Raw genomic sequence first — 24,822 nt, 5'->3', positions numbered from 1 at the left:
TATCAGCTACAGAACGAATAAATTTTGAGACACTTTTTGCAAGAGTTGTGGTTACTTGCCATAATGTCCTGGCCAGTCTTAAATGTTGATAATTAGGTTTTTCCCTCTGTGAGATCTCTCTGTGATTTGAAATGGTAACAATGATTTTTATTTCCTCTTCTATATTGTTAGCAGAAATAAAAATGTGCTATGAGATAGCTCTGTGTTCTACTTCAGAGCTAGGTAATGAGACTTCTTCTATCTAATATCTGTACTTTCTTATTTAGTGGAAGATATTTATGTGTTATTCTTTTTACATTTAGAAAGGTCACTTAAACAGCAGTTGGGTAGGCAGCATCTGACAAATAATAATGCTGATTTGGAAATGGGGTGGACAGAAGTCGTCAGCCAAATGCCAATATTCAGCACACTGTAATGAGTGAAGCAGCACAGTGCAGTAGATAAGGTTGACCTCAGAGATCTACAGCTGATTATAGTTAGGGGATGCTATTCCCAGGACATGAGGATTAGAAAGACAAACTTGAGTAAATCTAGTCTCCCACTGTCCAGCCTTCCTCTCTGCTGGCAACAAACAACTGTGTGGCAAGAGGTGAGGGCCACATTGCCACATGCTCTTCAGCAGAGTCATTGGCAATTTAAATAGCTGTGAAACTTTGCACTGCAGTCCGTCAGAAGTGCTCATGTGGCAAGACCCCTTTATCAAAGATGGGCAATACAGCGTTTTATATAAGTGACTTAAACTCACAGCTAGAGCTTATTCCCAGGCATCTCACAAGCACACACACAAACACAGCCATTTTTTTTTCCCCGTCAACTGAAAACAGGATGCATTAGCACCAAAGTCCAGCACAGGAAGACAAGGCATGGAAAGAACAGAGATTTTCTGCAGGTTGTGCCGCTAGGACAGTAAAAACATTGATGCTTTAAGCCCTTGCACAGGCAAGCCTTCAGCAGCTTCCAAACATTTTTACAACTTGGGAACCATATTTACCTAAAAAGAACTGGAAGCTATTAGGCCCTGTCCTTTATCAGTGACACTCATGGTATGACTGCGTTAATTTTATTGTTTGTAGGAATATTCTCCTACATTTCTCAGAATCCCAGAGGCCATGCAGTAAGACTAACAGAAATGAGACTCTTGACCTGAAGAGTGGTAAAAATGTACTGAGAAACATGAAATCCAGTGCTAAGTCAGTGGTGGAAGTACAGGAAAAAAGAAGGGATTTACCAGGCCTTTGCTGTAAAGGCTGGTAAGGGAGCTAATGTGTCAGTGGATGTGTTGAGAAGCAAAGGAAACACAATTATACTTTCTGGAGTAACGTCAAGCAATAACAATTTCCATGGTGACAGACTAAGCCATCACTTGCAGAGGCTTTTGAGGCAGGAAGGGAGGGAGAGGTGGTAGTCTGATAGCTGTCAATGGTAGCTCATTATGTATTTTTGACCATCAACCCCTTGTAGGGAGGGAAAAGCAGCCACCCAGCCAGGGCGGGTATATAATCTGATTGATGCTTCATAAGTGGCTTTCAAAAACTTGACTGAGCATGAAATCTCATCATTAAAGTTTATGTCCTGAGTGAGTGGGGAAAAGAGAAAAAAAAAAAGGAAAGAAACCAAACCAAAGGGAACCAAAGCTGACAGAATGATGGCAAATTTACAGCCAGGCATCTACTTAAGCATGATTCCCAAAGCTAATCAGCTACACCAAAACAGGCTTCTGGTTCTGAAGGAAATTAAAGAAGAGGCTCACCCTCTCTCCCTATGCAGAAACATAAAAGAACCCAAGAGCAATAAAATCAAAACCCATGGAATCCCTGAAATGCAAGTATCTGCTCTATCAGAGTCTTAAAGCACTGTGGAAAATTCAGGCACAAATAATCCAGGGGACCTATATCCATTAATTCCACGTTTAACCCTCTGCTTTTCTCTGCTTATGCAGAAAACAGAAACTGTTTAAGCAGTATGTAAGTCCTCAATTTCTGTCTTTCTGTCTGCTTAATGTGAGATGGGGGGTAGCATGGACATGACAACACTGCATCCAAAAGACCCTTTCTGCCAGAGACAGGGGTTGTTAAAACTTCAGGAATAAAAGGCCTATCAAGATCACAAAATACTCTTACATAGCTAAGTCTCAAAGGACTGGGGAAGAGTGGAATATTTCAGCAATATTCATTCTGATTTGAAAACAAATTGGTCTGCCTTGCTTTGCTCCCCCCTTTTGCGTTCTTTTTGTGCAATTATTCTAGCTAATGAGTTTACTGGCAGAAATGTTCACAGAAACAGCAAATTTTAGTGGCCATTGGAGATTATTTGTGAAGAGTGAATTTAAAATTCTTAATCATAAGCATTCACTGTGTAAATGTGCTTCAAAGGCCTAGGCTCATCCCATCAGGGACTAGCACTGCCCTAGGTAACCAATGTGTGCAATCAGAGCTAATCAGTCAGATCTGATTTCAAATATTCGCAATAAACAGATCATGGACAGGCTGCAAGTCAAAAATTATTCATAGAAATTATTTGACAAGTGATTTTGAATGCTGAATAATTCAAGAAGATCACACATTGTTCACAGATAATTCCCAGAGAGAAAGGAGGGTGAAATTTGTTTTATAAGTTCATGATGGATTCTTCATCTAAGGCTCCTCAAAACATCCTGGTGAATAAAGTTAGCCTTAGCATCTCGTAGTTATTGCTAAAACATGAACATTTGAATGGCCACTTTTGCAAACAGCCAAGCAAACATCCTCCTCCAGCACTGTTTCAAGGAGTAAGAGGAACATGGATCTGTGAAGGACACCAGCTAGAATTAATGGCATCGCTATCTGTGCAAACAATCTCTGTGACACTGAACAACTCTTCAGTGACCCAGAGTCATTTTTGCTGGTGTTTGCCTTTAGCAACTAGTTTGACAGAGGCTGGAAAGGTAATTCTACTCACTCACTTCCCAATCTTCTGCCCATGTGTTGGCTGATCCTTCCAAGAGGGCAAAAAAAAGACCTAGTTGCCCCACTCACCATTAATAAGCATGCACTTCTGAGAAGGAATTTGGCTGCTAGTCCTCCTGAACAGCACAGCAACGCTGTGCTTTTGTTTTTTTATTTATAAAGAAATGAAAAATAATCTGTCCAGCTAATACAGTGTGCCATTCAGGGAAGCAGACTACATATTAAGATGTGGGTTTAAACCCTAAACTTACTGTCGAGAATGCTATACCAAAAGAGTTACAGGTAATGAAAACTCGCATTTGTATTTATTCTCATGTTATTTCTTTAAAAACATATCACCCCTAGCAACCCACCAAAACTATATCCAAATCTTTGAGCATCACCTGTCCAGTACGGGGCTTTGCACCCAAAGACTTGGATGAACAAGAGTCATGAGCAACAGCACTGAGAAAAGTACAAAGTTTAAGAAATGGGACATAAGGATACGGGGGGGGGGGGGGGGGGGGGGGGAAGGAAGAACAAGAATGACTTGTTTAGTCTAGGAAAACCTGAGGTATGACATGATAACAGTCTCTCATTATGTAAAATGCAGCAAAGACGATGGTGATCAATTGTTCTCCGTGTCTGCTGAGGATAGAACAGGAGGTAATTAATTTAATTTGCAACAGAACAGAATTAGATTAGATGTTCAAAAGAAATTTCTATCTATAAGAATAAGAACTAGAAGTTCACTACCTCAGGCAGTTATACAATCTCTCTACCAGGTTTTTCTTTTAAGAAAAGGTTTGACAAACTTCTACCAGAATGGCCTAAGCAACTTGATTCTCCTCTGAGTTGCAGGATGGACTAGAAAACATCTCGAAAGCTCAACACTCTGATGATCTCTTTAAGATCTGCTGTCATGAAAGTCTCAGCCTGCCTTCCAGGAGACCCCCTCAAGTACCCAAAACTACACCTCCCCTGAAACATGGAGAGTGCTCCATAGTGAGTAGAGAGATTAGTATTATCACACTCTAAACCAGAATGTTTTAGTCCCCCTCTCCAAGCCCAAATGATGCCATTTCTGTCTACTTTGTCTTATTGTAAGGAGTGCAGTTTTCAGATGCAATGCAAAGGGTCACCTTGACACCTAAAGAAAAAATGCCAACCACAGAATTTGAAGATGAATTAGATTTATCTGCAGGATGCTTTAAATGGAAATTTTGCATGACTGGAAATAAAAGGATGTTTTATAGAAGCACCTATTCCTTCCTCACCAAATCAATGAGCAGAAGTACCTCAGACCCCAGAAGAAAGAAGATTAAACTAAAGAGAATGAAAGATTACAACTCACAGGTACCTCTGCAATTTTTTGTTGTTGTTGTTGCACAGATTTAATTGCTGACGTACACAAGAGACTCCAGACATACTGCAGCTGCCGTTCAAAGTCTTATCACACCTGCTTGCAGGTGACTGCTGCTCTGAAGGGCCATTCACCAACACACAAGCTCTGGTGAAGACTTTTCTCCAGACTTTTAAAAACTCTCCTTATCTCTCTCTGAACACAGAGCATCTCAGGTTGCCAAGGTAACATTATATGCTGCTTTTCTAACACCCAGAAAACAGGTTTTAAATCTTTTCCCTTTTGCAAGTCTTTGTAAGTCAATGCTCTCAAGTTTAGAAGACCAAACAGAGCTGCAAGCTCTCAGGTTTTGTCCCTCCCATGCTCTGCTATATTTGAACCCACTTGCATACCCATGAAGAAAAGCACCAAGTCTACCTTTCCTGCATTCTGAATCTCCTCTGTTCCTCCAAGACGCTGACAAACGTTTTATACATTCTAGACAACATAACTCATAAGGATTTATTCATGTTTGCAACTTTTCTTCATTCTGATCATATCTCAACCTCTTCTTAATTGTTATTTGTGCACACATATGTGGTTAGTGTTTACAGATTTTGGGGATGACAGGTTTAACACCACAGGGCTAGCTGAGCACAATCAACCAAAACGTTACATTAAAATGTTTATATGGAATAAAAAAAGAAACGTTTCCAGGCCTGGAACTCAATGCTACCCTGCAATGCTTGCACAAAACCCGCGTTCCTTCTTGTAATCATCTACTCCTCTAGTCCTTGCCCATAATGCTTTAAGTGCAAGCACACTGGAATCATCACTGGTGCCTCTTGCAGGATGTTCTCTGAAAATTTCCAGCCTCTTGCCGAGTTTCCCACAGATGGGAGAATTCCTGCCGTGTTTCTGCACAAGTCAGATGCTGTTTCTGTAAGACTGGACACTCACAGAAACAAAGCACTTATTTTTCTCTGCCTCCCCTGTTGCACCCTCTGGCACCCCACTACCAATTCCAGGTGCTGAATCAAGCAAAAAAAGTCCACAGGAGGTAAGTGGAAAGATACAAGGATGGAGAGAGATACTACCTCCACAAACCAATTTCTGTATTCCTCAGGATTTTAACTTTAGTTTTTAATATTCAGACCTAGTACAAGTCAGTTATTTTTTATGTATCATATAAGCAAGAAGTTAATTAGACCAACTCTGCCATTCCCAGTCAGATACAACGCAGCTGACTGCACTTTGAAAACCAAGTGTCCTGTTCTTGAGAGGGCTAAGGATTTCACCCTGCCATTTTTACTTACATTTGTTGAAACCAATACTGTACAAACGGTATGAAATGGTTGTAAAAACCAAGTCTGGCTATCATGACCCTGTCTGCTCATTCTCCCACCTGCATCGATATCAAGTTAACTTGAACTAGTAGCAATTTTTCTGAAAAAGTTGACAGTGCTGTAGACAATGCTTCTGAGCGTTTCCAGGCCTAATGGGTAAAACATTATTCTCCCTGCAATAATTATGGGTTCTATAGTACTTTGAGGAAAATTGCTGTGGACAATACATAAACACTTCAATGCTGTGATCACAAGATGACTGGTGCAATGACTTTTGGGTGAAAAGGTTCAATGCCACAATAGTTACAGAATGGCTGATAAAATTTGCATGCTTTTCTACCAATCTTGTACAGTACTGTGAGGTTACAGGAAGCTGGAAGGAACTAACATTCCGAAAATAACCTTCATAACTAATTAATTGTGTTGCAGAACTAAAAGCCAGAAGCAGTCCTTCCCTGTGGCTGTCTGACTGTCCAAGTCTACCAACAAGCTGGCGTGTAGGGGAGAGAGGGGAGGAAAGAGATAATGATTTATATCTAAGATCTTGGGGAAGTTTCAGCAATATTAATACCTGACAAGTAAGGCAATTCTGCTCTTAGCATGTCTGTCAGCCTCTGGTATTTTGCAGCCAACTCAGAATTCACTGGACTGTTCCTACAAGCAACATGGCAAAATCTTCAAATGGCCTCAAGCTGAGCATTTGGGGATGAAATGATACTCTGTGGGTGATGAAGATGTGGGACATGCAAGTGATCTACAGGTAACCCCAGTGGTACACTGTGGCTGGACTGGGGCTGAGCTGAGCATGCCCCTGGTGTCTACCCACTGTGAGACTCGTCTACCCATCCTGAACCAGGTGGAGGTAAGGATTGCTTTGCTTTCAGTCCTGGGATGTGCACCTAGCCCAGCTGGCAACCACCTCTGAACTGTTCTACAGTCACATAAGGCCCTGCATCAGCCTCTGCTACATGAAAAGCACAGCTGTTAAAGGTCTGGAAGTTGAGAAGCTGCGTGCACTGCAGCAAATTCAGTTACTCTGCTGAAAGCTCTCCTCAGGTTTACCTTGGTGAATAAAAATCCCAAGATGTTAGTTGGGATAAGAGAGGTTGAGGAAATAAACTGTGTGAAATAAAAAGACATAATCTATTAAAAATGATGGCTCTAATTTTGGCTTTTAGTACAGGACTTGGGTCGATGTTTTTTTCATTTTGAAGATAGCACACACCAAATATCTAGATACAAGTGACAGCTTATAGGCATTTGAACTCTTTAGGTATCTGAAGCTTGCTTCTACGCCCATTAGTTCGCTCAGCCCGTGGCTCCTCTTTGGGCCTAAAAAGAGGACATTATTCACATGGAATTTCCAATCTTCAGTACTGCTTGGGTTGCTCTCCAAAAAATTTCTTATTTCCAGCACTGTTCATCTATTTCAAACCTTTCTGAATCTTGTAAAATTCTGCAGAGCTTTCTCATTCTATGAATTTGCTTTTTTAAAGCACTTGAACAACAAAAATATCTGAAGTGAACTATTACCATGTAAATCCCCTTTGGCTCAAACATGAGGTTTTTTCAAGTTGAATAAAGAATACAGAGGGAGAGGGGGAAGTGGAACAGGACTGTTAAGAGATGTAAAGCAAACAAGCAGGTCTTTGACACCAAATGAATTTATAAAGATTTTTTTCCCCTTCTCCTTCAAACCTCTGGGATTGCAGAAATCAAATACAAATGCTTACTGTTGCTGTAGCCAAATGGCCACTTTGGAAAGAAAGCAAGGACAGAAAAGGATGGTAAATCTTATTAAGAGGCTGAGATCTTGGAGTCATTTGGCATTTCCTCACATCATGGGAAGAGGAGACAGAAGCAGCTCCAGGAGTTTGTTCAGGAGAACTTACAGTGCCTAGTAGCTCTGCTGCTAGAGAGCTCAAGGGGAGAGCAGGTTGCGGTCCTTCCTCTCCCACCTCTGTTTTTTTGCCCACTGAAGGATTTATTGAACTCCTTTTGTCTTAATTTATTTTTATTTATTTTGACACATAGCAGCAAGGGAAAGAAACAGAAGAAACTGCTAGTAAGCTAGAATAAATAATAACCTCTCCTTCCAGTTATTTCCCTTCAATTATTATGCAACATAATTCACATCATCTGAGCAATGAAATGGGACCAAGAATTTTCTCAAGCGCTGTGATCACTTCTTCCATAGCTGACTCTGGTCCCCAAACTATATATTGTTGCTTATTTTGCATACCGATCAGTGATCATACTAATACCAAATACCAGTCTCACTTTGCTGCTTACATTCAAAGGGGAGGTCCTGTCATTCACAGAACAGGTCTGGCCTCTTGCATGTTAAACAGGTACCTGAGGTTCATGCTGATTTCTGGATCCAACCCTTGTTTGCTGGGAGGTGGAGTGACCCATTACCTTTTCTTTTTGAGCTAAGATAGTGCTCGGGCTCACAGAGATTAAATGCTTTCTTAGTTCTCCTTTAACTTCTCATTTGCTTGCTCTAGAAACATCCTCATAGGAAGGAAAATGAAAACATAGTATTGCTGCAAACTGCCATCAAAAAGGACTAATTTTCCTCCCACCTCATCCTGCTTTATAGAAGTATAATTGCACTTATTTGAGTGGAGCTATTCCAGATTCTCTGAGTACCTGTATGTGTGCATGTGTGAGAGACAGAATGTATGTGTAGGATCAGCTTTTAGACCTTTCCAACTGCAGCACTTAACGCTGTACAAAATGTACTGCGTGTACCTCATGTTTGGTGTCTTCTAGAGGTAAGCAAACCTTTCACCTGCAGATTCCTCTGGCTCTGCCTTCCTCACCCTTCCATGAAGCACAACTCCCTTAACTGTCGGGTCCTTCTACTTGAGGCACAATCCTCTGTTGATGAAAGCAGATAAGCCCTAGGGCTGCTGGATAGCTGGAAGGTTAGTAATTACATTGGCCTCTCTTTTAGCATCTCCTCTCTTATAGCTGAGGGAGGTGTGAACTTCAACAAATCACAGAGTTGCATGATCACCATGGAAATGAGGGATGAGCACCTCTTGTGATGAAGACAGATGACTGGTGAGATGGTTCTGTCCCCCCTCCTCCTTATTGCTTTGCATTAAATATCTAAAACTTTGGAATCTGAAACAAGTCAGGAATGTTAAACAGATGTAATGGCAACAGCTCAGAGCAGTTGCGTAAAGAACAGTTTACATCCTCTCACAAAAGGTGTTCACAAGTACTTTCAAAATCTCATACTGGCTAAAAGAGGTATGGGATACTTTTGGTTCCCAGGACAGCAGCAGGCTGAGAGAGCAGAGGGCACCGCAGGGCAGTGGTACTTTTGATACGTTTGAGCTAACTCTGTTCCAGAGGGAATTTCATATTCTCAGTATGATGCAGCATAAGATGCAAGCAGCTGTTTGCAACCCACGTGCTGGTAAGAGATCTCATGTGGGGGTAGGTGACACTGTCATGTTATTTCACTGGAAAATGTTTAGGTAACAAATAGTTTTGGAAATTGGAAAAGTACAATGGCTTGCATGGTTTTTGTGCCCTGATACTCCATACATTTCCTCCCCTTCTCCCACCCAATAATGGGAATTTTCTGCTTCTTCCTCACCAGAATCCATAGAAATGTTCAATGTGTGGACAGATCGTCTTCATTACTGACAACTGAAGCTGTGTACTTCTACAGATAATGTCCACTGCCATAGCACTTATATTTCAAGAAGCTGAACTCCCCTGTCCTAGCTATTGTAATGTGACCATAGTAAGAAAGAGACCTCAAAAAGCTTTAATCTAAGATGACAAGACAGTGAAAAGATGGAAGGGAAGAATAATTATTTTTCCTTTACAAGGTTGTACTTTCCTTATCCAAGAGGCAACTCAATGTTTTCCCAAGGTCTCAGATAAAGTACATGCCTGCAGCTGAAATTGAAACCTTAAGTCCTGGCTTCTATTACTTTAATTACATAATTAGCATCCTTCTGTAATGCAGCTATCACTAACACATCTTTCAACACACAACACTTCAATGAATGGAAGTACCACATGCTACCATACTAGGAGGTGCATGCACTCTGGCATCTACTACAACTAGCTTGTTACCAGGAACAGTGTAGTTTCAGTAGTACAGACCCCTATATTTAATAATTCAACTCAACAGAAAGCAAATGAAGTTTCCCACAAGAGTATAATTTGTCTTGTCCTTGGCATTGCTTGTACGAAGACATATCCTGAATCCTGTCTGCAGGAAAGGCTCCTACAGCTCACCCTCCCTGAGCTTCCTGTATCAACTGACTTCCACCTAACTTGCCTGGACACTAGGCCTCAGGACCAGACAAGCTCTCTTTCTCATCAAGATCTGCAGATCTCCCTGTGCATTCAAGTCTTCCATTTCCCCGCAATGTAACTCTCAAATACATCAAGTCACGATACCTGAACAGCACCTAGAACATGAACTTTCTAGGTTGCTTGAGGTGAGTAAATACTATTGTAAGCTAAAGGAAAAAATACTTGTAAGTTGAAGTTGGGTCATATAGAATGCTACACAAGCATCTTAAAATCCATCACAGAACTAGTGTTATGGTACATCAGTAAGCTACAGGTGTATATAGAACACAAAGCTCACAGTGCCATAGGTACTGACCTATTCTACATAGCTATGTGCTAACTGAAGATGCAAACGGTTCCTAAGGTGAAAGGAGACCTTTGGTGGAGTAAAGGCTACACATGAGATACTTCATTTTTATGTTTCAATGCTTTCAGAAGAATGAGGATATCTTGTTTTTATCACGCAACACGGTTTATTGATGCTTATTTTTGCCTCTCAAAAGTCCAACACATCTGCAGAAATGGAACACAAGTTTTATTTCTTTGAAAACATATGCCTCTGCACTTGTACTGAAGCATAAGCTCTAATAGCTCTTAACACTACACAGCTTCGATGCTTAGCTCAGCAATGCAGCTTCTGTACACACACAAAGCCATGTAATTACAATATTAGGTAGATGCTTCAGACATGCAGAACTGACATAACTATGCTAGGAAACTAATACATTTAAGTGATTATGGCAAAAACTTTATTCCACAAATGCATGCATGTTATATAAAACAACTTCATTTGTCTATCCACTTTCAGCAAACTCACCAGCCAGTGAATTTTCTAACAAGAGTCTTCATATAAAAAGTGACTTTAAGAGAATATATGAAATGTTTTAATTGAGTAAAAACTGTATTAGGAAAATGCAATATCCCCTGCTAAGAAGATGGTCACAGGGTGACCTAGGATTCCAATCATGGCTAGCAGGTGTAATAAGACACATAGTGAACTGATAGAAAACACACTATTAAAAGAACTATAGATTATTCAAAACCCAGAAATGTCTTCATGGACGCTAGCTAGCAAGTCACTCTGAATGACAACCAACTCTGAGGAAATCTTAAACTTGTCAAATCAATTCTCCTCCTCCAGTGGTTCACACAACTCCAAAATGGAACAGGCAATAATGACAGGCAGGGAGAGGTCATCATACAACCAGTCATCTGTTTCTAAAAGGCAGATCCCCACAAGCCTTCCCAGCCTTCTGAAAGGAAGTAATAACAACAAAATCGTATTTAGGAGCATACTGAAGGTCCACAGGAAGCCATCAGGATTTGTCTCAGCTCGAATAGGCTTAAAACTCAGCCACTGATTAACTTTCAAGTTGTCAGGACTCTGCAACAGACAGGTATTTTTTTCTCCGGCATGTGTCTGGATCACCTGTATGGGAACAGCTTTTGTCATACCACTGCTTAAACTGAATTAAATGTAATAGCATGGTATAGTGGTAGAAGGAGGAGCATAATAATCCAAGGAATAACTCCTGAAACAGTAGCAGGGACTTTGCCCTACCTCATACTGTCATATTCTCGAAGAGGAGAGAAGAAAACAATCAACAAGAGAAAGACAACTTCATCCCAATCCTATGAACTGTTTGCTGCTGCTGCTGCTAACTTTATAATAGCACTCATTCACCTTCTGGGACCTGCCTGTGCTGGTCTTAAGACACATGGACAGAGCCATGCCAGGGCCCCAAAGAGTTTCTACAAGAAAGCAGATACATTGTACCTTCATGTAGGAAGGCTGTGCAAACTCACATATTACTCAAGGCAAACTTATCGGCCTGTAGAAAATGCAACAATTACTAAAGCATTCATGCCATCAGCAGCATCCCATTTCACTGCTGCTCCAGTGTCAGTTGTGCTAGTGTTCAGAGGTGAGTGATGGAGGATCCATTCCAGTGTAACCCAGACAGTAAGGTCTGAACAAATCCCTTCTTCATAGACTTTCTATTCAGGAGCCCCCCCATGACCCCTCTCCACTCTGGAGACCTTGAGCTACTTCTCCATTCTTACCCATCCAGCAACACCAGAAGGATGGAAAGCATTGAGGTGCAAGGACCCAGGTACTCCAGAAATTACTAATCCACAGGATTTGGTTTGCTCTGTGCTAACTGGTTGCATCTACTTCTGCCGTTCAAGAACAACTGGGTTTACTACAAATGCCTAATGTTATTGTTTCTTTGTTTTACCTTAGGGTAAAATACTCATTTTCTGTGGAAAAAGTCAGCAGTAATATTGTAATATGCACTTGCACTAACAATCACCACATTGTTTTAATAGGAATTTCTAGTAACCTGAAAAATGAGAGAGTCCCAAAGCACTGCAATTACACCAGTATCCTCAGCTACCCATCAGAGAGCTTAGGCACAAAGTGATAAGCGGCTTGACGAATTCAAAAAGGAGCTGATGCACAATCCAGGTCTCCTAGTGTTGCAGTCCTTTGGCACTTTAACTACTATACAATGCTGTAGTCTGGAAAAATGCCATCAAGGCCTATTAAGAACCCTTTAAAAAGAAAGGGTAAGGATGGCAGTAAGTTTAAAACCACCTGCCACCTAGCACTGCTCAGTGCACTTGGAACCTGGATGCTCTTTTGGCTTGGATCACTTTTCTTCAGATAGATAAAACTTACTTCTCTAAGGCACACCCCTCTTGTCCCACATGTAGTAGAGAAGGCTGAGATGGATCATAACTAGGCCCTTTTCTTTCTGACTGTTTTTCCCTGTGAGTGGTTTTAATATGCACTAAGCAGCCACTTTCTTTGCAATTCATTTTCTTGCTTGCTCCCAGCAATGCCTGATTGTTTGGACATTTTGATGCACTAGTGTCTACGAACAGCTTGCCAGCAGCACCCACACAAGCAGAAACATTTCCAGACCTCAAAAGACTGACCTAGAGACATTTTTTTCTTAAAATTGACATTTTAACAGAGCACCAGAAGCAGGAGCCCTGCTTGGAGTGCCTTTTTTCCATCTTCATGTAGCTCATGGATTTAAAGGGACAAGGGGACATTTAAAGCATCCCCTTACAGGCTAATCTCATCACTTACATTTTCTGATTGTCATTTGCTAGCTCAGGTTGAGATGTTTCCATTTATTCAGTCCTTCTCACTGGACTTAATTAAGCTGTAGAAGTTATAAATAACCAGACTGCAGGATCAGTCTCATTAAAAATTAAAGTCCATTAAAAAAAATCTGGACTATTCATATTATTGCATGAAAATCCACTATATGTTTTTTTCTTTTTTAATGAGAAAAAAGAAAATATGCAGATTAAGCCACTCAAGAGTCGTCTTTCTCTACAGCTTTGATTTTAATTTTAAAAGTGAAAAACTAAAAAAAAGTTTTGAAGCCAGGGAACTTGACTGCTACCACCAAAAGTGCTTTTGATTCCCTTTGGAAAAAAGACAGCTTCAGAACTATTTTCCCCCTAATCTCTTCATCACAAAAATAATGAACTTTTCCTGGATTTAAACATTACTTTGTAGTATTTTCAACCTACGCAGTTCTCGGTTGTGCTACTGCATGAAGTCTCATAGCAGGAGAGAAAATAGCTTGCTACAGTGAAACAAATTAATCTCCTTCTACTACCCTAGTTGAGTATCTTAACAAAAACTTCACTGACAGCACAAGTTTAGAGAGACCATCAGATTTCAGTTCCCATAATGATCTTAGGGGAATAAGTACCATAATCTGGGATTTATATTTTTAAGCAACCCTTTTGAATCTCCATTCATGTGACAAATTATTGTCAATACAAAAAAATATGAACCATTCCCTAAAAATAATCAGCATTAATAATATTAACATTTTTCTAATTTTCTCTCTGAATTTTGACATCAGAGCTGAGGCTATAAATGCATTACATTTCCAGATATTTTTCTGCAACCAGAACAGCAGAAAAGTGTTTCTTTTTTTTGCATATTAAAAAAAAAAAAAAAAAAAAAAAAAGCAGAAGTTCTCACAAATGCATTTCAGCTGCTGGGGTCTTTCCGAGCAGAAGGATGCTCACAAGGCTCATCATAAATTCATGGGTTGGCAACACGACACCAACAGAAATCATGCTGCTTGACAGACACTGCTTCCCAGGAAAATGGAGAACTATGTTTGGCACCATCAGAGAGGCTTCTGAGATACCCCTTAGGGTAGAAAACTGCCTCTAAGGGGGTAGTGCAAATATAGGAATCTAGACACTACATTTTTCTTGGCAAGCTATTTTTCAGCCTCTAGTCTGAGGTCTGAGCCAATGCAGAAGGAGCAACAGTTACACCACCAGAGGACAGTAGGGCCAGATTTTGCCAGAAGCAAAAAACAAGTCAGCAAGGAACAAAAAGATCCCCTCTCTTCCATCTTCCCCTGGGCTTCCTTAAAACTTCTCTCAACCACTTAGAGAAACCAGGCTCCCAGGGACAGAAATACCAATATAATCTTCAGTCCCTTAAATGTAAAGACTATCTACCCAAGTGTCAGGGGGAGAAAGAGCATTCCAGCCATTTCAAGAGTTGGTGATAATTCTTGCTCCCAGGCCATTTGTAATGATGCCTCATTTTCTTCCAACGCCATATAACTTCTCTATTATCTACTGGCATTACAGCTGTTGATTTCTTGTTTTCTCTGATGGGACTGTGCAGGGGCTTTTTAAATCCAGTGCCCGACAAGAGTTTCAGGGGAGACTGCCAGAAAAATGACCATAGATTATTCTTAAATTGCAGCTGCAAAGTCCTACCCAGTGGTTTTGTAACTGCCATCAGAAAAGTATTAATGGTAATAGAAGATATATCTACAATTGGCCCCCTCAGACAAGCTATGTGTAACATATTCCCTATAATAAGGAGCTCCGCTTTGAACCAAGGCATCAACCTTAATAAGCTATACTACTCCTACTGCTGCTGCTAAGAGGTTGTTCGGACAGTTCGTTAAACACCATTTTTTCTGGGGTTTGAAATATAGCAGTACTAAATATATTTGCTGTGAAAAGGACAGGCTCAGCACCACATCTGGGGAAGAACTGTTGGAGAGAAGAATTTCATTTCATTAGAATTTGTTTTTTGGTTTTATCAGGTTTTCTTTTTTAATAGTGGACCTAGTTGGATAAAGCAATCCTCCTGTCAAAGCAGCCCACAAAACTGCTTACCGCACAACACTACTGAAATGCAGTTCTTCCACGGCAGCAACCAGTTAGCAGGGGAAGCACTGAACAGTTTGGCTGAAGAGAGAAGAAGGAAGCTACAGGCAATGTAACAGAACCTACCACTCTTTCCACATGGATTGCAACAGTATGATTATTTTTATGCCCATGCTGTGTAGATGGGCCCTGTTAGGCTTTCAGGTCTTTTCAAAGTGGACAGCCCCAACTTGTATCATAGATGCCTGACAGCAGGCTGCTGGAATAGGGTGATGATACCTGTATTAGATGGGACTAAAGGTGGTGCCCTGCAGAGAGCATTTCGATCTCCCTAAAAATGACCCATGAATGATCTGGGAACTGCACATGGCTGGGTTGCAATTCCAGAGAAGTGAAAAAGGCCCTGGATGGACACACCGGCCAGAAGACGGGTAGGTAGAGGGTGATGATAGGTACAGAAACAAAGAAGGAGACTGGGCTGCTCTGACTGGGGCTTACATGTGTCACCCCAACAGCGATCCTACAGAGAAAGCGCAGACCACTGTGTCATTCTCTCCAGATCACATTAACCCTTCAGAAGGAGGGGGCTGGATGATTCAGTAACTCTCACAATCCGTTTCAGGCTCTAAAGAGAAGCAGATGCTGTTTCCTCTCTCTCCTTTCTCATCTCCTTCCCTTTCAAAAACAAGGAGCCCTGCAAAATCATTATCTCCACGCAGAACAAATAGTTCATTAGTGCTTGCCTTTATGAGAGTGGGCGAGTGGATTTTGTACCTTGTCTGATCAACGTTCATGCCAATTTTTCAAGGCTGCCTTACTGGAGCAGATGCAATAACATTTTATTATACAATACAGAATCCAAAAGGATACTTAGCATGCACTGAATCAGCATCAGCACAAATCCCCTGGCTAGTTGCACTGAAGGCTGCACTGGCTCTGCAACCGCCCTTGCAATCTCTTTGGTCAAGAAATGGATGAGGGCTGATCTAGTGGCGAGGGAGAGTGTAACCAAAGACATAAATATATTATGTCCAGCTTGGATCCTGACAACTTCAGTTGCCTTTGATTTAGCTTCCCCACCCACAAAGAGAGAATGGAAACATCAGCAACAGCGCCAGGACTTCCCTGGTAGTTTGCAAGTACATACAGCTTCTCAGAGGGGAAAGCTAGAGAAACGGATGGGACTGCCTTAGTACAAGCTTTAAATAATCAACATACTGTGACTATGTGGGCAGGCTTTAAAATAGCTCCAGTGGGAAACGGATGGGAAGACTAAAGAGGAGGAAAGAAACAGAGATGTGAAAAGGAGCAGAAGAGAGGGAGGTGAAGTAACAGGAAAACAAAAGCAAAAGTTTTGCAACATTGGCCACACCAGCTCTTTGGCAGGAGTTCTACGAACCCCGATGCACTGCTCAGCCTGGCCATTTCCAAAGATGGATTAGCAAATTAATGTAAGCAGAGCATAAAGTTGCTGACTGTGGTGGCGTCGAGTCACCTTGGGCCTCATCAGCATTGCTAAACATTGCCCGTAACCTTTCCATTATCACTGAGGGTCTGCACAGCACCAGGACCCAACTGCTCCAATAATTTCAATTACTTTCCCTGACAAATTTTATGTTTCATGTATTTTACTGGCCTGATAATTATGATTTCTCTCATTTCTCGCTATCGAGCTTAATGGGTTCCAGCACGAGTGTACGGTTTCAGAAATGAAGTTCCACTTGAATTCACAAGTTATTATCTACTTTCGCTAATGGAATTGGAAAAAAGAGAAAGAGTGGGAAAGAGATAAAGGATGAGTAGAGAAGGGAGAGCAGAGAGGAAGAGACAGATGCATGCACAAAAAAAAAAAAAAAGACTAAAGGAAAACACATTGACAAAGGGAAAAACAAGAGAGAAAGAATAGAGACTGAATTAAGACAAAGATGAAGCACAAGGAGGACGAAAACCAGAAAGGATGTATGGGAAAATGAGATAAAGACCAAGACAGAGAGACAGACACAGAAAAATGGGTATACAAACAAATGAGAAAGAGCTGTGTAAGGATCAGCACAAATGAGAGTGGAAAAACCAGCAACATAAGAGCATTAAAAATGCTTTCTTGCATCATGACTGAAGAGTTGATAGGTTATCTCAAGCCCTGGGCAGGCAGCAGAGATCTCAGCTCTGCACCTTTTCCTACTGACTGCAGAGTAAATGATTAATATCCCCAAAATAATCTTGCTGGCAATGGTAGATCTCCCAATTAGAGCTAGCTGGGAATTAATCTTTTAAAGTGTGCTAAAGATCCTGGGAAAAAAAGTGAGCGCGAAATGTGCTCCTTTTTCTATCATGGACCTGTCCTTCAAGAGGATTTAATCAAATTTGTTGTCTCTGCTGACTGAAGCTGTCACTGCTCCTTCTTTCGGTCAGCCCTGGAGTGTCAAAAGAGGTATACAGAGTGAGCTGGAGCTATCGTTATTTGCACATCATCGTCAGAGTTGTTTAAAAAAAAAGAAATAAAAAAGCTAAAGTAGCAATTAAGTACCAAACCCAGGCAAGGCCATCCAGCAGTAACCGGCGTCTTCCTTTCCATTTATACCTCTGAAAACATCTACCTGTATTCAAAATAAAAGGCCCATATTTCCACCTTCCCCACTTGTACTCAGGCACGCAGCATGAAAATGTTGCCCTGATGTCAGCGAAGAAAGAATTTACAGCAGTGACGTTACAGAGGTGAGGGCAGGATTTGTCTTTCCAACTTTTTACTGTTGCCTAAAGTGGGTAAGTATATCTATCAGGAAAACTTTTGAAGCTGAAAGCCAGAAAAAGAAAGGTTTTTCTGTAAGCAGCAGGAAGTTGCTAAAAGAAAACAAACATCCCTTAATGTTGCTATTTTGACAGCAAAACATTTTAAAGAATTAATGACCCACTTTACCAGAGATGTTTATGGAGACTATGTTCAACTCTCCTGCCCAAGCCCAAAGGCACAGGGACACAAATAACCTGGTTTGGGATACAGTGCTTATTCAGGATGCAGACCATCTGCAACAGGGTTAATATCACTGGAACACTGAGATGAAGAACGTACATCCAGAATGCCATCATACACTGTCATTGTCATGGTTCACTGGTGGAAAGGTGTTGCTCTGAAAATCACTTACAAGCAAACCTTGAATGTCATGAGCTTATACATGGCCTTGAGAAGCCAGAAAAGTGAATACAATGAGCAGAGCTATAACAGGTAATAGATGTCTTAATCTAAAGATTTTTTTTCTAGATCTTCAGGCACATGTATGAGATAATCATTGAAAACAGAAAATCAAGACTTCAAAATTTCTTCCCAAGTAAATATTGTAAAAATCCACTTTAGGTCAGTCTTCATTTTCCCCCAAGATTTAAATCACTCAATAAAGTTCTCATGATAAAAAGTCACTCTAAACAAGAACAATCATCAAAGTTGTATTAAAAAAACATCTAAAAGGGAATTCCCAGTTACCCTTCAAAATCGACTTTAAAGAAAAAAAATAATTTTCTAATGGAAGAAATATTAAAGTTTTCTGACCACTCTGAATGTTGCTATGAATTAATTATTTCTGTTGACAATACTTGAGCTGTTTTCAATAAACCTGCAGATTTCCATACATGCGTGATGGCACTTGGTGAGGCACTAGAAGAACATCCACAGCCTAAATGCCTCTAAAAGGAGCAAAGAACGAAATCTAAATCCTCGCATGATTCTAAAGACTAGCACCATTAACAAAGGAAAGGAAAGAATAAAGAATAAGGTCTCTGCTGCTTGCAACATTTTTTTCGTACATTTCTGGTATTTATCCCTTGAAGGGCACAAACAAGGTTTTAATCAGTGTTGTATATCTAAAAGGCAAAAATACCCCCTGCATCTAAAGTGAAACTGCAGCCATTTCACATGTATGAATCTTTAATATGCCAAGGAGGGGTTCCTCCTTGGTCGGGACCATTGATATGCCAAGGAGTGGTACATCAAGGAGGGACATCAAGTCCCTTGATGTACCACCGAAAGGATATATTGCTAGGGTGGTATTTCTGCTATCAACATTTCTCCCTGAATGTAGTACAATCCTTCCTGCTACCAGCAACACATGACTGGGCATCCCAAGAAGCTTGAGAAATATCACTTTAATTCTGTTTTTGAAGTTTTCAATGGATCAGCTTCTTATACACGGGGTTTTAGGTCCATCCACAACCCTACTTTACCCAGCAGCAAAAAAGAGCCAGTGATGCAACTTTTTTCTCATTACTTTTCATTTGCTCCTTGAAGCCCCGTAGAAAGGAACGATCCCACCAACACTGACATTCTTTCAGGGTTTATCTCTCATTATTCTACACACTGATCTTGAGTGGAGGCTAGAACAGCCAAGAGAGGGCTCCTCACTGTTCATTTTGTCCTGATCTGTGTCCCATCCTTTTCTGGCAATTTAAGAAAGAGCAACAATCAGAAACAAAAATTCTGGCTACGTAAGACTTTAAATGCAGAAGGTGCAGAGGTTACACAAGAGTTTATGATGCTGGAGACATGGTAAGGCCACCATATGTACAAGGAATAAAGCACACAGTTTCTTATCCCACTATGCAAAGACTAAAGATAAGCAACTCTGAAGTTATGTAGTAACACAGGCTCAGCCAGAAGGGACTCTGTAAATGCTCAGGAGTAGGCTTATTTGGCGATAGTGACTTGAAAGCTAAACACATCAGTATTAACATACCTACCCAGTGATAGCTTCTCATGAGAGCTAATGATTTAGCGAAGTCCGCGCCAAATACTTTGTCGCAGCATACACAGTATCCCAGGAACTCAGATCATTCCCAGTGAAAAGAATAATTAGCTCCGAGATTCTCAGCAGCATAGGGGAAACTGAAGGTTGCCATCCGGTGGAAGACAGCTGGGACCTTACCATTCCTGCTCCAGGAAGGGGAAGAGATCCCCTTAGGGTTAGGCTTGCAGCATCTCCTGAGAAGATGAGGAAGGCAGGGGCAACCCTGGCACCAAACACCAAGGTAATCACTGCTGCACACATCCTATCCTTTCTTGATGCTGGTGGCAGCTGTGGTCTGCAAAGTAGGCAGTTGGGTTGTGGCTGTTTGGATGCCCCAGCAATCTGCTGTTCTTAGTAATTTGGTTTACCTTACATCTTTTGCTAGTGTCAATAAACACATTCTACCCGGATAAGAACAGAGAGGGCTGGAACCACTTCCCAGACCTCAAAGCAAACTCTACAACTTCTCTGAGATTCACAGAACCGCGTGATTTGAATTTCCCTGAGTTGATTAATCTTCGCTGTTTATCTCCCTCCACCAGTAGCCAACATAGTTGCTAATTTAGGTTTCTAGTCCAAGAGATTTACCTAAGCAGATGAATTTCTAAGGCTGTCTACGTAAGAGGAGAAAACTTTAAAATATTTAGGGAGGTTGTCAGTGGCACCTGAAGAACCAGTGTAAAGGAAACTCATGCTTTATTCCTCCCATCCTTGTCCCTATACCAAAATCTCTGTGTGCACTCTGGTGAAAGGTAAGTTTCTAGAATTGTAGTAGGAGTCAGTGAATTTGGATTCTGCTTCCTATTCTGTCAGAAGTTTCACAAGTGACTGGAGCACTGCCTCAGTTTCCCTGCCTGTGGAAGAGAATAATCTTTTTTAGTAAAGACCAACTGAAAAAAAAAACAAACCAAACTTTTAATGTTATTGAGTCTTAAGTTTCCCCTTGTGTATACTGGAGAAAATAATTCCTGCCCTTAATATAAGGCTGCTTGTGAAGACTCATCTAAATAATACAAACATACCTTCCAGCTCCTCTGTTTTTCCACACTCCAGGATCCCACCTTACTGCAACTGCTTAAGACGCGAGTGTTCAAAAGAACTTAGCTATCTATTTCCCATCAACTTCACTGAGGACTTATTATGTGCCTATTTACTTTGAGGGCTGTATAACTAACTTCAGGCCACAGAGTCCACAGAGTACATTGTCCTTTGGATGCACCTGTGAAGGACTTTGCTCTCAGTACTCTGATTCAGAAACTCTTACTAACAGAGTGCATATACATTTGCAGAAACTTTCTTCATTTCTCTAGCCATTTCTAATAAAGTGGTACTTAAGGAATGTAAAACAAAAACATAATTTTAGAAGACAGGAAGCAGCTTTATGCCTGTAGCCCTAAGCTTGCACTTAACCTGAAAGATGCGGACACCAATTACTGTTGAGCTCCTAGGACAAAGGCCTTCTCAGAGGACAGGTGCACATTTCACAAGCTTTAGCTTCACAAGCACTGTCACAGCATTATTGCCTGTATTACTGTGCTCTCCAGCAACCAAAATCCAGTGTCTAGAGGACCAAGGCAAAAGCAGGGCCTCCTGTGTTTTTACAGTGATTGCTAGCCCAAAAACTAGAAGTAGGAGGGGCATGGATGTGTGCCTACATTTGTGTGTGAATAAGAAAGAGGGGAGATGCCTACAAGCAAGGATGCATACATGTACTTGGAGATGAGCATACATCTGTATTAGAGAGAGTTAGCCAGAAAAACACGGGCTGCTTTAAAGTGACTATTTTTATTTCAAGAATCTGGGATTCGACAGCCAGAACGAACATCTATCTGATCACAGACAGTAGTTATGTAAATCATAAGGGTCAACTTTACACTCTCAAAGGCAAGTTAAAGACTTGCATCTATTTCACTTCGTCTCCTATTTTGAGAAGTCTAGGGGATTCTTGATGAAGCTGCTTCACTGGCACCATAAAACTGTTGCTTGGAGGACCAAACAAGAGAAACTTTGCTTGTTGCAGGATTTTTCAGAGTCCTTCAGTACACATCATCTACCTGGGGGGTGGCATTTAATTATGGAATTTGACTCTTCTCAGGATTCTTACCTGACCTTGTCAAAAAGTAATTGATGGTATGTGACTTGCAGATTCAAAAAGGGTATGTGGTGAAGCCCATGTGATGAAGGTCCTCCAACCGGCCTTGACAGAGGGAGGTATACATGAAAGAGTAAGGACATCAGTGCAGGAACAGCACAAAGCTGTTCCTCCCAGCTCTGCAAAAATTTGAGAACAAGCTCTATCAGAGAAGTTCTCATGCGCTACTTCTTCTAGCCTCTAAACATTACTCCAGAACTCTGTGTTTTCTAGATGACGTTGGAAGGACACAGTTGTAGCCAAATGGATACCTGAAAGGAAAGGAGCTAATGAAAATTCACCAAATTTCAGAAGTAGCAATGTAAGGAGCAGATTAATAATAAATGTTCATGTGTGCACACATGTAAGAGAGGACAAGACATTCTGACAGGCATAGCAGAAGGATGAGTATCATCCTTTCCCTCCTTTTCCTTCATTCTGCTTATGTGAGGAATAGGTGATCTCCTTCCAATTAGTTGCACCCAGCCCCAAATGCTGATGAAGCTCTTGTTCATCATGCTGGGACTCACATAGCAACCTGCCATATATAACAGTTCCAAAGCAGGGATTGTGGGAGCAATGTGCACACTGTACACAGAGAGGTGAGAAGACAACAATTCAGTAGTCAGTCACCACGGACCGGCCAGAGAGGTAACAAGGAGGAAAACAAGGCAGGAAAAACAAAGCTCTCGGCAAGTATTTCTGAAGACAGTCTCATCTTTCCACTAAAAACAAACCCTTTACAAGACACCTGTTTTACAAAACTTTCTCTCATCAGCTCAGACTTGTCCCCTAGAGCTGTCACATTAAGAGGCTCTGTGCTTTCATACAGAATCTGTGATCATGAGCTGAAGAACAGACTTGAAGCCACTTGGGAGTGGAAGACAGCGTGATCATTCACACGTGTCCTGGATACTCTTGTGAAAAAGAGGGGAAAAAATATGAAAAAAAAAAAAAGACTATCGGCCCCTTGGGAATTGTGGGTGTTGGATCCTGAAACTTGCTTTTTCTAGTCTTCATCGTTTCCTGCCTCTGTCTGCATATAAAATAAGAAGAGGAGAAGAATTTTTTACCATCAAGTCTTGATCTGATGACAGTTTTCTCCACTTGATGTTGAAAGTGCATTTGAGTTTCAGGTTTTCTTTCATCTTGTTTGCAAACAGAATGACGTTTCTGTCATTTCAGCCATTTGCCCTCATCAGCAAGATGGTGATGACAGCAGTTTCCCAAAACTATGGGGCTAAGAGAAAGGAGGAGAATGACAAATTTGCAAAGATGGCAGTGCCTGTAAAAGTTTAATCAATACAGAAACAAAGTGTTACTGTGTTCATGAATGCTGCTAAGCTCCCTAAAACATACAGAAACAGGGAGCAGGAAGCTTCAAGACACCACAAGGCCTTTTCTGTATCACAGAACCAGCAGTCATAAGACAGTTCTAACCTGTGCTTCATTATATAGTTGTAATACACAATGATTATGTTGCCCTATACTGGATAGACCCACAGAGAGGTATTAGTAAGTCATTAATTAACTACTACCACTACAGATAGCTAATAAAGATGTTCTTTAATTCAAGTTTCAGAAGTCTGCTTTAGGTAGCTGAAGGACAAGAGTATAATTCCAGCTCCCATTTTTTTGTCTGTATGAATGGGATTCATCAGATATGCTTAGAGTCGGAGAACAGTTCTGAGCAGTTTTTCCAGCAGGGGGGACAGAGCCCTCACCATGAAGAAAAAGGACAATGATGCATTAGAGCATGACCTTAGGTGAAGCACTTAACCTCTTTGTGCCTCATTTCCCCCCCATCTGTGGAAACAGAAATGGCATTTACCTAACTAGCAGGGGTACTGTGCAGCTTAATTCATAGTGCTTCACAGTGACTTTGAGAACCTTGGATAAAAGGTGCTAAGAATCAGCAGGGAGAGGAAGGACACAGAGGGACGTTATACATACGCTGGTGCAACAAACTAACTGTGTGCATTCAGATAAGCACTACTTGCATGGATATTTATAATAAAAGGTATTATGGTGGTGGGTTTGATTTGGGGAGGGGGAAGAGTTTTGGCTTTAACATGCTGTATTACCATTCCCAGGAAATTCTCTATTAATCTGCTGGGCAGGAAACACCACTTGTTTTCCACACCCTATTCTACAGACATGTCCAAATGCTGATATTGAGTGACTGTCTCTAGATCAGAGATTAGACCTCAGGCTTGGACCTTCTACCAGGACTCTCTTCTAGAGAGAGTTTACAAACTGGGGATATGCAGTTTACACAGCTGCCCATTAGGGTACCCAAAGCTCACAGAAGTCAACAAAATCAGTGGAAGGATTTCTGTTTGATTCAACATGCCTTGATTCAAGAACAAAGAACTGATATGAAGTTTATATATTCTCCTGAGACGCCACCATGAAGTAGCTAACAGCTTTCATTACCTGGGCTGCATTCAAAGCTGTGACACAGAAGTGAAAAGTCATCATACTCCCTAACACCATCTAGCTTTCCAGTTTTTGTTTAAATCCCTAACACCCTGCCCAGCACGAGCTGTGGGAAAGCTGGGTGATACCTTCCTGCAGTATCAGTTGCTAATTTGCCACTTATATGCCTTAAAAGTCTAATAGCTTCATTTACATGTGATGCTAATTAGATGCAAGAACTGTGGAACTTACAGAGAAGGCCAGTTAGTTACCAGAAATCAACACATCCGAACATAATGAAACTTAAGCGCATCATGGGCCTGATTCCCATCTTTCACTGCTAAAACATTGGTCTAACTCCACTGATTCCAAAAGGACACGCTCT

The 24,822-nt window shown here is 41.1% G+C and overlaps 1 protein-coding gene across 3 annotated transcripts in view; it reads right to left on the bottom strand.

Annotated features, from left to right (window-relative positions):
- LSAMP (limbic system associated membrane protein) overlaps positions 1 to 24,822 on the bottom strand; it is a 1,022,906-nt gene that overhangs the window by 567,279 nt on the left and 430,805 nt on the right. The window contains exon 1 of one of the 3 annotated variants that reach the window (XM_075765461.1): positions 23,093 to 23,159. The exons of the other annotated variants lie outside the window; for them this stretch is intronic. Coding sequence (XP_075621576.1) covers positions 23,093 to 23,144 — 52 coding nt within the window. The 5' untranslated portion in view covers positions 23,145 to 23,159. Of the gene's footprint in view, positions 1 to 23,092; positions 23,160 to 24,822 lie in introns of those variants that run through there. 3 annotated transcript variants of the gene reach the window in all.

Source organism: Balearica regulorum, chromosome 1 (assembly GCF_011004875.1).
Source record: "Balearica regulorum gibbericeps isolate bBalReg1 chromosome 1, bBalReg1.pri, whole genome shotgun sequence".
Taxonomy (NCBI): Eukaryota; Metazoa; Chordata; class Aves; order Gruiformes; family Gruidae; genus Balearica; species Balearica regulorum.
The sequence above is the reverse complement of the archived record's forward strand: the minus strand, read 5'-3'. Positions and strand labels throughout refer to the sequence as shown.